The sequence below is a fragment of the Trichoderma harzianum genome (assembly GCF_003025095.1).
Source record: "Trichoderma harzianum CBS 226.95 unplaced genomic scaffold M431scaffold_14, whole genome shotgun sequence".
Classification (NCBI taxonomy): domain Eukaryota; kingdom Fungi; phylum Ascomycota; class Sordariomycetes; order Hypocreales; family Hypocreaceae; genus Trichoderma; species Trichoderma harzianum.
The window spans coordinates 371,196-384,191 of record NW_020209262.1 but is presented as its reverse complement, the minus strand read 5'-3'; the positions used below and the strand labels follow the sequence as shown (position 1 = coordinate 384,191).

The following is a 12,996-nucleotide window of genomic DNA, read 5'->3' as shown; positions in this document are numbered from 1 at the left end:
ATATTGGTCTGTTTTCAAGAAGAAAAGGGGGAGAGAAGAATAGGGAGAATGTTATAAGATGAATGTCTATTGAAAATCTTACACGGCTGTGCTGGCGATGCTACTCCCAGATTGGAGCTCTCTCCAGATTCTATATCCGGGGCAGATGGGCCTAGATGCCGAGGCTCAGCAGTAGGGAAGACGCGCCGAGGGAGCTAGACTGGTTTCGGGGTTGGTGGAGATGGTCCCCCGCAAAGTTAACAAGGGCTTTCTCCAGGAACGAAATGATGCTTGACATTGTTAACTGGCGGGGTGAGTGTATTCTGTATGTTGTTTTGGAGAGATAAGTTCCAAGGTTGGTACGGACTAAGGCTCTGATGTTTCTGGGATTCATGATATTGATCAATATCTACCTATTCAGCCGAGGTATCTGTAAGTGTTGGTGTAAGAGTGTGCAAGGATAGAGTCAATTACTCCCGTCTTTAATGAGGAAATACCAAACGACATTTATGAGTCTAGGAGAAAGCATGGTGTTTTCAAGAAGGGCCGAAATAACACTGCTTATTGAACAATGTGTACATATACGGGCATGTTAGTGTACGCAGTGAAATTTGTCCAATTTCCGCACCAAGGCATCAACTTTTTGATTTAAAGAATTCCAACATTTAGATACTTGTACGCTCTCATGAATCAGATATATAACTGACAAATACTATGAGATATCAATATTCAAAGATGAAGATCGTGCCTCTACCTAGGTACCGTGTCATACCCATGACTACCTACGGGTACTACTATGGATTGCTTGGCTACCTATCCCAATCGTCTTTGCATTGCAATCAACCTGCATGAATACCAAGACTTTTAATTCATATACTATAATCCTCTTTCAGCTCCTTCATCCTCTTGAATATATTATTCGATAGTCTTTAGAGCAGTAGGGTTATAAATATTAGCGTGCAGATACGAAGTACAAAGAGTCATGATAACGAGAGCCCGATAACCAGCAGCCCATCTACAAAACTTGCCCAAAACACCATCTCAGGCGCCATCCGTCTTCATTGGACCCTCCAAAGCCACCCATAGAAAAGTCTTCCTTACCGTGCCAATCAATTTGCATCGCCTGGTATTCAGCTGACCATCGCCCTCCAGGGGTCAAACGAGACACCGGTTCCGCATGCGCTGGCGTAACGCTCAAGGCCCAGACGCTGTGCCACGATTGCCTACACCGTTTGGGAAGAGCGTCGCTCTTTCGTCGGGTCTCTCGGCGCTCTTTTTTCTTTGCTTTTGTCCTTTTGTCACACCGCTAGAGGAGTGTGATTGTGTTCCTGTGGTGGCGGCTTTGCGCATGGGCTTGCAGCGAGGTCGCGTAAGCCAAGCTCTTGTATACGGACGCCATACACTGTTCGGTTGAGCCACGACATGGAGGAGAGCCAGAGAGGGATTTTAGGGCTGGATTCCGCCAGAAGGGGAGAGGGAGAGGGAAAGGGAGAGGCAAATACCATACTCGGCTTCCGAAACAAAGACGTCATGGCTACCTCCTTGCTCTCCTTCTTCCACTCTGGTTACCTCGCAGAACGGCGAGGCGTTGATCAGCTGCGTACCTAAACGCCCATCTTTCATCTCTAGGTGCGGACGACATGAATACGAAAAGTTTGTCCTGTATGGCTGTCAGCTCTGTGGGCAACTTGTTTGCCGCAAGCCTACGAGTTTCGGCTTCTCCAGGATGCGATTCAGCCGCTTGAGTATTGCATCCCTGCTTAGCGATTTTGTGTCTCTAGCCCCGATACTATCTCGATGACTGGATGAAGCAGAACAGCCAATTACTACTCCAGACTGCAGGGTCGGAATGGAGCTTTTGTGGTTTGTGTTCATTGCTTGGTTCCACGGTTCCTTGTTGAGCGCACCGAGCTTCCCTTTGGCTCTGGTCATCAACCAGGCCTTTTTCTTTCTTTTTACTATCGCAAATGGTACTCCCTTGGCTGCATTTGACTAACGTTTTTCTTCATCAGCATGCATGGATTCCGATACGCTGCAAATCATAGCTGCAGAATGAGCTTGCGCCACTTGTAGGTTTCTTGGGAAATGCAAGCAAAGGCAAACGCCAAATGAGCGCATTTCGCACTTGTTTGCCAATCTCGTCTATCCCCGAGATTGTCAAACTAATGCGGGTTTATCACAAACAATGATGCTACATGAATTTGGGACAAGATAGGTAGGTTGCCAGCATTGTGCTACCTTCGACGGACAACGGCGTCCTTCTGCCTCGCTTCCATTTCCAAAGGTGCCAGTTGGAAATTCCATGTCATGACCTGATCTTTCGCTCTCTCTCTTTATATCACCACGTCACGCAAGCTACTCATAGCAATTTTTGCAAGGAAAAATTCGGATGATTTTGATGCTCAATATAGTACCGACTACCGGCTCAAATCATACACCATTCTTTTGTCAGCTGGGAGAGGCCATTGGTCACTTGGAGAATACCCCTCCGCTTGGCGTCACCGTATCTGTGAAGCAACACCAGATACCAGCTGCAGAATGTACTCCGAGTCAACTGAAATCGTGTTGTACAAGCTTGCTACCATGTTATTGGACATTGATATATGAGTTTTTCAGCCCCAACGCACGCTATAGCCGCTATTCTCGAAGAAAAGAAAACACTAGATCTTTCACTGAGTCAAGTGGCTGGCATGTTTGCTCGGGAAATTGCCACACTGAGCCCTAATTCAACGAGCAATCACGAAAACAGGGGCAGACACCCACAGGCGTCGTTTGTGCCTTGAGATCTGCAATTGCTCCATGTAAGTTCTGATCTTCCACGAGGCCATGAGCCGACAAGGGGGGCCAGAAAGCCACCGGGAAGCCATCATCCGCTACGGCACTTGGACGGTTACACAATCCACAAATTGTTGGAAGCGAGCTACTGTTGAATAGTCTACAGCTCGACCAGGTTGTGATGCCCCAGACAGGTCGTCTCCACCAGAACCTTTGCGAGGCCTGTATCCTATCAGTGCTCTCTTCGTGTTTGGCCGCCTCCGAGGTTGATGGAGGGTACTGGGCATTGACGACGCAATAGTCTTTTCGATCCCTCAAGGGACCTGGCTAGAGCTCTTCGAAGGCCATACGAGGAAATCCTCATCGGGAGCGGTACGCTGCAGAGCCGTGTGAGACCCTCCTGCATATGGTCTTGCCTGCTCCTCGTTCCTTTTTGGAGGCTGAGGCCGTTTACGTCCCTTGCCAAAGAGGTCACGGACCTTCCTCACACCTGTGTTTCTCTCTCGTACCGAGTCGTCGACATGCACATGGTTATATAGTAGACGCCCGAGACCCTCGAGGTCATGAGCCATGTTGATACTCGCAATTCATCCCGCTCAGCACCTTTACCCCTCAATGAATACTCTGACACCGTGAACTTGTATCCTTTTCCTTGTTGCTCATGTAGCATCTACACTCGCTTATTACATGATTTAGTATCGTCCTTTTGCTGTACTTTTCTCAACAACTCTCATATCATATTAACGACTGAACGGCTTTTTGTTTCCTATCCAACTATTAATACTAGACTTTCATATAGAGATTGGAAAGTTTCAACAATTAATCGCCATGGAAGAAACCAACTACATTCACGAATCTATTCTCTTTGCTTCAACTAATGACCAGCATGTTCCTGATTGTTCAGCAGACTGCCAGTCACAGCTTTTGAGCTCATTGGCGTCTAACCGGGAGGAAGGCGTGATGTGTCAGACCTTTTCTCATTTGTTGGAAGATGGAAGAGGAAGGCTTCCCATGTTCTACCACTGTGGCTCTCATCTATGTAAGATGAAGAGCATAAGAGATGCTGACCAAGATTGTGCGTCAGCCTTCTAGAGATTGCGGATTTACATAACTAAATATTTCTTCTAGTGAGTATCCGTCGGTTCCTGAGCTCTTGTCAAAGGTAGTGTACATCTTCTATTCAACATGTTAAAGACACGCTCATTAAGGATGTTGGACGCAGAAAACATTACGGTTCTGCAATCGATCTAGGAGCGTCAGGCCAGACACATGTCCGCTCAGGCAGCGTCGCCGAAGGAAAGGAACATGCTCGTCGGCAACAGCAACAGTCTACAACATCATCAGACTGGGGAGTCTCAACTGCCACTCCGTCAGGATTCCTTGTAGAGGGATTCCATACCGTCACGACCAAAATAAGCCCGCCTCCGGCCTCCGAGATAGCCCCTGGCGTGGCTGCCTCGGCGTCCCCTGTGATTCATCTAATCACGACGACGGAAACCTCGAAGCCTCTTCGCCACAGAACTGGAGGCAAAAGTTCAGTACCTGTCAGCACAAAGGTCACCATCGGTGTGTCTGTCATGGTCGGGATCCTGGCCGTCCTCGCTTTAATCGCATGGCATCTGAGGATGAAGGCGCGGTTGCGCAACAAGAAGCGCATCAGTCGCCCCATCAAACCCAGCAGTCTTCCTCCTACGCCGCTCATATCACCGTCGAGCTCGTACGCTGGACCGCCAAGTGGCCCGTTGACGCCGCCTCCACGACTACAAGAGCGGCGCTTCTTGCTGACCAGAGCGTTGAGCCTTCGCCGAAACAACCAACGCCGTCAATACAATGAAGAAGACTCGCAGGAATGGGCTGGTGTGCCACTATCACCCATGCCGCCACTGTCGCCCCTATCACCTCTCTCCATCCCCAGAACTAGATGGAACTCAGAAGAATCTGAGCACGGTGGCATCACGGCAACAACTACAATCTCGCAAATAACACATGTCAACAGGCCCCCTAGGGACGAGCTTGCGCCAGCCGCTAGCGTTTCGAGCATCTTCAGCAGCGCAAGCACCCTGCGGGCCACGTCCAATACATCCGCTGACTCGACGCAGATCAGTTACAGCGGTGCCACTGCCACCGATCTTCCCAGACCACCGCCACGAGTATATGAAACACCGCCGATGATTCGTGGTCTGGCTAGCCCTGGGCCTCCACCTACACGTGCACTTCCAAGTCTTCCTGCTGACGGCCGGGTGAGCCCCTTCAAATCGCCCCTGACGTCGCCCGCGAGTCCGAGCCGGCGAGGATCACCGAGTTTCGCGGCTGCAGCTAGGCCATCTGTGGGTACGAACGAAGGAAACAATGGATCTCAGAGGTCAGGGGAGGGGAGTAGCCAAGGTGGCGCTGGGAGGCCCGTGGATGTGCCAGTACAGTCTCCGAGGAGGGCGAGACATGTGAGGAGCCCACTTGGCTTGAATAGCATGATGAAGAAGGAGTGAGGGCGTCTGAATGGTGGAACGATGGCTGCATTCTGCGGTATAATTCATGATGTGTGCTATATGGGGTAAAAGGAGGAACAAGAGGTAAGGGGGTTTATATGGCAGGCTCCAACATTGATAGATATGTCTTTTCGACCTTTAAGTTTTTAATCTAAGAATTTATTTTTATTAATTCTTCGTCAATTCTTTCGTACGCGTACACTATCTAGTTGAACAATCTAGATGCCGTAGGCCTTGAGTGAGCGGACAGTGTCAGAGACACTCTTCTCAATGGGAATCCACTCAATTCCCAGCAACTTGTACGTCGCATCGTTGTTATACTTGAACGACTTTGTCTCATCAAAGGGCTCTCCACCAGGCACCTCCGGTCCGGGCAATCTATCAGCGTACTCAGGGAAGCCCTCGCGGACGATCCTAGCAACCTCCTGATTGCACGTCCTGCCTGCGACGGTGAAGAGACGACGGCCTCCAGCCTCGGGGATCTCGAACGCCTTGATGTGGGCGGCTGCGGCGTCACGCACATCGATCCATAGGCCGACGGGGCCGGTGTCGCCGATTCTTTCTTTCCATTGACCGCGTAGAAGAGCGACGATACGCTCGTTGGATGTGTTGATTGAGTCGAGCGAGGCCAAGCTGTGAGCCACGGGTCCGAAGACAACGGGCGGGTTCACCGTGACGAGGTCGAAAGAGGGTTTCTCTCGAGCAACAAAGTCCCAGGCGAGACGCTCAGCGGCCGTCTTGGAGACGCGGTAAGCGGTAGGTGGCGAACGGTGAACGTCCTCGACGCCATCCGGATTCCACGACTCCTCAGTAAAGGTCGTATTAGGATCAAACAATCTCTCCTCCGAAAGAACCGCAGCAAAAGACGACGTAATAACAACCCGCTTAACAGACTTTGCCGAGCGATGAATAGCCTCAAGAATACCGCGAGTACCGTTGAGAGCAGGGTCGATGAGCTCCTTCTGGGCGTCCGTCCACTTGTAGTGAAAGGGGCTGGCGGTGTGAAGCACGACCTCGAGCCCGTCGGCGTGGGCGGCAATGACCTCGTCAAAGGCGCTGGGCTGGGCGATGTCGCCGACGGTGACGACGGTGAGACGGTTCTGCTGGACGCTGTCTGGGTGGGCGGCGCGGATCTTTTCTGCTTTTTCGTCGGTGCGGACGGTGGTGATGACGGTGTGGTTTTTGGCGAGGAGTTGTTCGAGGATGTGGGCTTTTTGTGTTGGAATCATATGTTAGCTTTCTTCTTCCTCGGTGTTACTCATGAGATTAGAGTAAGAGTCGTGAATGAGAGGTGGCATCTTGAAAAGAGTATTTGGTGGTGCTATAATCATCTCATGCCTTGTTATGAGACGATCAAAGTTGAATGACGAGAATAAGACGAAACATACCGGCAATAAAGCCTGAGCCACCTATTTCATTCCTCTTATTAGCAAAGCCATTTCATCACACTCATACATAAAGTCTTGAGTAGTAACTCACCTGTGAGAAGAACCTTGGTCATTGTGACTTAATTCAAGTTATTTCCCTCTTTCTCAACACTTGTAAATCCAGACAATAGCAAACAAATCCTCAAAACTCGACAAACACAAGCTGAGGTTGAGTCAATGTGTCCTAGTTCAAAGAAAAAGTATAAGAAGAAAAGAAGAGAGAAAACAGACGAGACAAGTCCAACAAATAGTCAACCCAGACCAACGGAACAAGGAAAAAGCACCAATAACTTCCTCTCTTCCCATCTTCAACGGACCCCCCAATCTTGACGTCAAATCACGTCTTCTTGATTCCCCCGCCTCCAATTTCTGCTCCCCACTACGTCCAAAGCGGGTCAAAATCCCCCTCCCCACGAAGACTATGGCTCGATGCTAGTGGTAACAGGAGGGAAACAAACACGAAAATCCCTCCACTGGGCAGGATATATCCGATCGGAGATAAAGAAGGCCTGGGCTAAATGATATGCCTAAATGCGAGTAAACTGACGAGTAAATTGTTAGAATAGTTGGGGTTGAATGAACTGAACTAGCCTTGAAAATTGGAGTAGTTTCATATCCACCGATATGCAATGCACCATGCAAGTCGATGGACCTCAAATCTCATATCACAAGTCATGTCAGTGTCATCTTCTTGAGCTTCAAAACAACAGGAAACAGTGATATTCCGAGGTATCAGAAATCCAGCGGTGATTCAATGTACAAGATAGAGATTTTAATACAGTACAGCAGCATTCTTCAAGACCCAATTTCCGTCTCAAATGCAGTTCATTTCGTTCCAGGCCACACCACGCTGCTCAAAGGGCCCCTCCAACACGCTTACCAGTTTGAAAAAGTCTTCCTCCAGATGTGCACCGCGATAGGAAATAAATCGTCCAGGCTGCGAACATGGCTCTTTTGGCCTGCCTTTTCAAAGATCCGGAATGTCAAAAACATCGCTTCGGCTTGCTCGCTAGCCAAACCCCGTTGGCCACTGCGAAGTAAAAAGCTCCATGCAAATAAGAATGAAGGGTCATATTTCCCACTCATCCAGGTCCATATTCGTCACTTCATCGCATACCACGCTTTTGCCTTATCGCGCCAAGTCATACCCGTCATAACCCAACTACCACGGCCATCATCAAACTCATCATCGTCCTCATCATCGTCTTCATGTGGCAGATGACCTAGCGGAAGCCGGGGGAGCTGGTGTTTCAGGAGGATGCGGCTGGGGCACTCCCAGTCCCGGTGGTCGAGGAATCTCATCCGGGATTGGTAGTGTTAGCGGTCCTTTGGGCACGATTGTACGGCCAGGTAGCTTTTCTCCACGGATGACTTTCTCAACCTCCTCTTTATCCAGCGTCTCGTATTGTACCAATGCCTGAGCTAGCAAGTCGAGTTCCTTGCGCTTCTCCGTCAGAACCTTTCTCACGTCTTCGTAGGATTTTCTCAGCGTTTTCTGGACTTCGCCCTCAATCACGGCCTTGGTCTCAGAACTGAGGTTCTCATATCTTCTGCCGTATTCAACAGGTCCCAAAGCGCTGGACATGCCAAAGTGAGTGACCATCATATAGCTCAGGTCAGTAGCTCTCTCCAGATCCTGCAAGCCGGTTTGTTAGCACGCATTCGCATTTCACGATACGTATATATATAACTTACATTGGAAACACCGGACGTCACTTTATCGTCACCGTACCGCATCTCCTCTGCCATCTTGCCTCCAAGAAGCACGCGGATGTTGGACATGTATTCGGCCGCGGTGTACGAGTATTTATCCATAGCAGGGACATGAGCGGTGTGGCCCAGGGAAGGGCCTTTTGGGAGAATTGTAACCTTGTAGAGTCGGTTGGAGCTTTCCTTTTCGAACAATTGGACAAGAGCATGGCCAGCCTCGTGGTATGCTGTCATTTCCTTTTCCTTTTCCGTCACCACCATCGACTTTCTCTCGGCGCCCATGGTGATTCTGTCAAATGCCCAGTCGATATCCTGCTTTGAAATCTCACGGGCCTTCGCTCGGCTAGCGCGCAGGGCTGCGACATTCAGCATGTTCTCGAGGTCAGCACCAGATTGTCCAGGCGCACGTGCGGCAATAGCATCAAGATCCACGTCTGGTGATAGCCTGATCTTCTTAGCATGATGTTTCAGGATGGCGATACGCCCACGAACATCCGGCAGGTCCACGTTGATGTGTCGATCGAATCGTCCAGGTCTGGTAAGAGCCTTGTCCAGCAACTTGGGCAAGTTGGTAGCCGCCATGATGATAATCTTTGTATCTGTATCGAATCCATCAAGTTCCGTGAGCAATTGGTTAAGAGTCTGCTTGGAGTGAGCTTGGTCCCTTGGGTTACGTTTTCCACCAATAGCGTCGAGTTCGTCGATGAAGATGATAGCAGGGGACTTGGCTTTGGCCGCCGCAAATAGCTCTCGGACACGCTTGGCGCCGACACCAACAAAGATTTCATCGAATTCACTGCCAGACATGTAGAAGAAGGGAACACCGGCCTCTCCAGCGACAGCACGGGCGAGCAGCGTCTTTCCAGTACCAGGGGGTCCAACGAGGAGAACACCTTTAGGCAGCTTGGCGCCCAAATCAGAGAAGCTATCCGGGTTACGGAGAAATTCGACCACTTCCTGTAGCTCTTCCTTAGCCTCGTCGCATCCGTGAACGTCGTCAAATCGGGTCGTCTGTTTCTCGGCCTTGACCTCAGAGTCGGTCTTTGCTCCTGGTCCACGCCTGAAGGTGCTCAACGTCTCAATCAGGATCGTCACGGCTGCGAAACAGAGGTAGGTGAAGACAATAAAGGTAGCAAAAAACTTGACCCAACGAAAGACAAGCGACCGGGTTGACTCTTGGACAACAACGTGGATTGGTTCACCCTTGACGCCCATCGATCCGCTAAGAGCTGCGTTCGCAATGGCCTGTTCGTTTCCAGCCCATTGTCCTCGTGCAAATCCAGGTGTCGCTGTAGCTGTCGCGATGGTGCTCGTACCACTATTAAGAGCAGCCAGAGCCCGCTTGTAAGCGTCCTCGGTGCCTGCATTTGTTGCGAAACGGCCAGTTTGATATCTTTCCACTAGGATGCCAGGCATGTTTGCTCTCAAAAGAAGCTGGTAAAAGGCGTTTTGTAGGTTCGCATTTCCGGGGTTCCTGTTTGCTGATTCTTCGACGGAGGCTAATTGACTGCGAGAAATTCCATTGGACGTTCCAAAGCCTCTGCGTTGTGTACCGAGTGTTCCGGAGAGAATCCGGGTCGTGGACATTGCGCGAAGCGGGGTCGAGACGGCGGGAGTAGATCGCATAAACAGGTTGACGAGGGGAGACGAGACGGTGGTAACAGGTTGGAAGTAAGGCCTCCGGAGGATTGGGTTCGCTGCGAGCAACCCAACCCGGCCGAGTCCAGAGATGGAAGTGCGGACGTTGGTCGGTATCATCGCGCTAGATGTAATGGCCTTTGGTACGTGCGACGGTGCTTGCTGAAGAAAATCGGGTAGCAGGGTTCGCGCCGACTGGGAAAACAACATCAAGGTTAGCAATGCAAGTCATTGTAAATAGTCTAGAAGAAGTATTCCCACCTTCTCTGTCGCTTCAACCACGGAACCGGTTCGCGCAGTCTCGGCTTCAGCAACAGCATCGGTTTGCTGGCGCGGCACCGACGAAGGTCGCCAGGGCCTCATGAGAGTGTTGGTGATGGAAGGTAAGGTGTCCGCTGCGGCTGCTACCATTGACTGTTCAAGTTTCCATCAGCATATGGCCTCGGTTTTCGGAATTCATGCGTCGAAGGGACCTGGATAGGTACTTACAGGCAGCAAGCCACCGTGGAACGCCATCGCCGGGAGTGACGCCGCCTATCTCAAGGCGAAGGTCGAATGTTGAATGTCAAGCCCCGCGATGACAAGAGAGAGGAAATTAGAGACAGGAGAATGCAAGGATAGTCAATGCCGCCCTATCGTATGACGTGGAGCAGCAGCCTGCCGGGCCAAGGCCTGGCGCTATCGAGAAGCCGGCCAGGTCCAGCAATGAATAAGAACAAGTCTGGATCCCTCCCCCTACCAATCGTCAAGTAGAAGGATGATAGTTGATCGCGGGCGAGGATATTTCCGAGTGCAAAAACCTCTACCTCGATGCCCTCATGATGCCGGCTGGATTTATAAAGAGTATGAGGATGGGAAGAGAATCGCCACGATCGGGATTCTATCGGCCATGGTCGGCAGGCCAGCTTCTACCGAACCTTCACGAAGTGACGTGTCACCTGACCTGACAGACGCAAGAGAAGCTAGCGGGAAAAGGCCGGGGCCCACGATCCATTTTAGGAAATCAACAGCGACAGTCTCCAATGCATTGACTTTAGGTAATTTGGTAGCTTCAGTCAACTTCAAAAAGAAAAAAAAAAAAAAAGGTAGATTGCTTCATATACTTGGCTTTATGCTGTTGAAATATAGCCTTGCTTTACATATATATACACAAAGTCACCAATATACAAAATTCGTACACGCAATTAATCCGCCTCCTAATAGCACCGTGCTATTATTCCATAAAATACCTCCCTCCATGCCTCCCAGAAGAAGAAAAAAACCGCCCCTGATAAACTCCCAGTGTTTCTAACCCTCATATAATTCATTCCGATTTATTAGTAGACGCAGTGGGAGCGAGTGAATTGCTGGACCCAGTTCACCCCCAAAGCCCGCCGAAGCAGTTTTTGCTTCTTGTACACCAAACGGACTTGTTGCTGCTTATATATTGTACACACCATACGTCTCGTATCCATACCATGGCTCAGACTTCACCGATGTAGGAGAACCATATCGTCCAACAATATGGCTTGGAATTTGCCCCGGGTGGATCAGCATTTGCTGCCGCGCTTGAGCCATTTGTTGAGAGTAAGTCATTATTGGCGCAGACTGTCCCAGAGAAGTTGCGTTTTTCAGAGAGTATGTTGAATTTTGTAGTCCCAGATACTTGTGATAGCCCTTTTGTGACAAGGCGCTATGACTGGAAGTTGACTGGATGCTGGCAGGACTGTTGTGTGAATTAGTATTGAGACCAAGAGACGAGTACGACAGATCCATTGTGGATTGCCCAATCGACCCAGTATACTGGTCGTCCAAGTTCATCGTCCCAATATGGGAACTGGCTTGTCCAATGCCATACAGAGGCATGCTGCTGAATCGATGCAGCGTATTGATGTCTTGCAGCTCGTCCGTAGCGGCGTGAGGGGAGTGAAATGGCTCATCGATGCAACAGATGTGTACCTGGCCATCGAGATCGGAAGCAGGTGGAGTATGTTGGAATAAGCTTCCTTGTAAAGTCGAGAGTTGGTGGGCGGTGATGCCATGAAGAGGCTGCGGGGTGGATGGCTGAGCTGGCATAGATGACGAGCGGCTGGATTCCGAGTCAGAGATGCAATCGATTTGTCCGCCGAAGATATCACGCTGTTGAGAGTGCTCCCTCTGCCTGACAGCGAGCTTATTACGACAAAAGCTAATTTGGTCAGTTAGGCCACTTCAATTCCATAGGACATCAAGGTGCATACCTCTTCGGGCAGTCGATGTGTGCGCATCTGCGACTACGACTCCCAGTGTGTACGTGACGGTGTCTAGCAAGGCTAGACGACTATTCACATTATTAATTTGCTGTCCCGTTGGGGGGTTTTGTAGATAACGTACATCTGAGAACCTCTTTATGCAACCGGGGTATTTGCACTTATGCGGCTTCTCGCCGGTGTGCGTTCGAGTGTGCACAGCGAGGGCACTGCGTTGAATGAAGCGTTTTTCGCAGCCAGGGGCCGTACACGGATGTGGCCGCTCATTCGTGTGAATTTTGTAGTGTCTCGTTAGGTCTGATCTGCGTTTGAAGTCCTTTTAATGTGTCAACAAGTGTCAAAGAATGGCTGCGTTTTGGTAACCAATTGCTATCCGTACCTTGTTACAGGACTCCCAATCACAGGCAAACGGCCTCAGATCAGGTCCGTCTGTAAATCCCTTGAACATCATTTGCGACATAATGCCGTTTTAAAAAGAATGTTATATGATCAAGAGGCTTGATATGCTCAACAGTTGGTAAGATCACAGACGCTTATAAGCGATGATGTCTGTGAAAAGGAATGAATACGATGTGTTTTGAATCAATTGATGGAAATGGCGGTAGTTGGTAGGAGTTGGAACTTGGTTTGGATGAGCGCGCGCCGGGGGTTGATAAATATCACCGTGGGTACTCTTATTCTCAGAAGAGTCGCACAGCTTAATTATCCAACAGGGTGTTGATCAAATATAGTGCAGCTAAGATGCACAATACC

General features: G+C 49.9%; 6 protein-coding genes and 1 pseudogene across 7 annotated transcripts; 4 read left to right on the top strand and 3 right to left on the bottom strand.

Moving 5' to 3' along the window:
* The first annotated feature begins 764 nt into the window (after nt 1-764).
* On the top strand, nt 765-1,521 carry M431DRAFT_253006 (hypothetical protein). The gene has a single exon (XM_024913800.1). The coding sequence runs from the start codon at nt 1,157-1,159 to the stop codon at nt 1,391-1,393; it is 237 nt and encodes a 78-aa protein (XP_024770110.1). The 5' UTR covers nt 765-1,156; the 3' UTR covers nt 1,394-1,521.
* Nucleotides 1,522-2,037: 516 nt separating this feature from the next.
* M431DRAFT_253138 (hypothetical protein) lies at nt 2,038-2,778 on the top strand. The gene is made up of 2 exons (XM_024913803.1): nt 2,038-2,194; nt 2,358-2,778. Exon 2 carries the CDS (start codon nt 2,369-2,371, stop codon nt 2,702-2,704), a length of 336 nt encoding a protein of 111 aa, XP_024770109.1. The 5' UTR covers nt 2,038-2,194; nt 2,358-2,368; the 3' UTR covers nt 2,705-2,778.
* M431DRAFT_253196 lies at nt 2,750-3,454 on the top strand (annotated as a pseudogene; the record flags this gene model as incomplete). Its single annotated transcript has 2 exons — nt 2,750-2,780; nt 3,056-3,454. Coding segments are annotated over 2 exons (269 nt in total), but the record flags the coding sequence as incomplete, so codon positions are not given.
* Nucleotides 3,455-5,349, top strand: M431DRAFT_253038 (hypothetical protein). Its single transcript, XM_024913801.1, has 3 exons — nt 3,455-3,829; nt 3,883-3,916; nt 3,977-5,349. Exons 1-3 carry the CDS (start codon nt 3,583-3,585, stop codon nt 5,238-5,240), a joined length of 1,545 nt encoding a protein of 514 aa, XP_024770108.1. The 5' UTR covers nt 3,455-3,582; the 3' UTR covers nt 5,241-5,349.
* M431DRAFT_253105 (hypothetical protein) lies at nt 5,350-6,951 on the bottom strand. The gene is made up of 3 exons (XM_024913802.1): nt 6,720-6,951; nt 6,629-6,649; nt 5,350-6,561 (listed from the first exon to the last, which is right to left on the bottom strand). The coding sequence occupies exon 3, from the start codon at nt 6,467-6,469 to the stop codon at nt 5,459-5,461; it is 1,011 nt and encodes a 336-aa protein (XP_024770107.1). The 5' UTR covers nt 6,470-6,561; nt 6,629-6,649; nt 6,720-6,951; the 3' UTR covers nt 5,350-5,458.
* A 923-nt stretch (nt 6,952-7,874) lies between these two features.
* M431DRAFT_95023 (hypothetical protein) lies at nt 7,875-10,531 on the bottom strand (the record flags this gene model as incomplete). Its single annotated transcript, XM_024924646.1, has 4 exons — nt 7,875-8,303; nt 8,363-10,210; nt 10,277-10,429; nt 10,505-10,531. 4 exons carry the CDS (start codon nt 10,529-10,531, stop codon nt 7,875-7,877), a joined length of 2,457 nt encoding a protein of 818 aa, XP_024770106.1.
* Nucleotides 10,532-12,221: 1,690 nt separating this feature from the next.
* On the bottom strand, nt 12,222-12,694 carry M431DRAFT_95287 (hypothetical protein; the record flags this gene model as incomplete). The annotated part of the gene is made up of 3 exons (XM_024924686.1): nt 12,222-12,314; nt 12,368-12,559; nt 12,623-12,694. The coding sequence occupies 3 exons, from the start codon at nt 12,692-12,694 to the stop codon at nt 12,222-12,224; spliced, it is 357 nt and encodes a 118-aa protein (XP_024770105.1).
* Between the last annotated feature and the right edge of the window lie 302 nt (nt 12,695-12,996).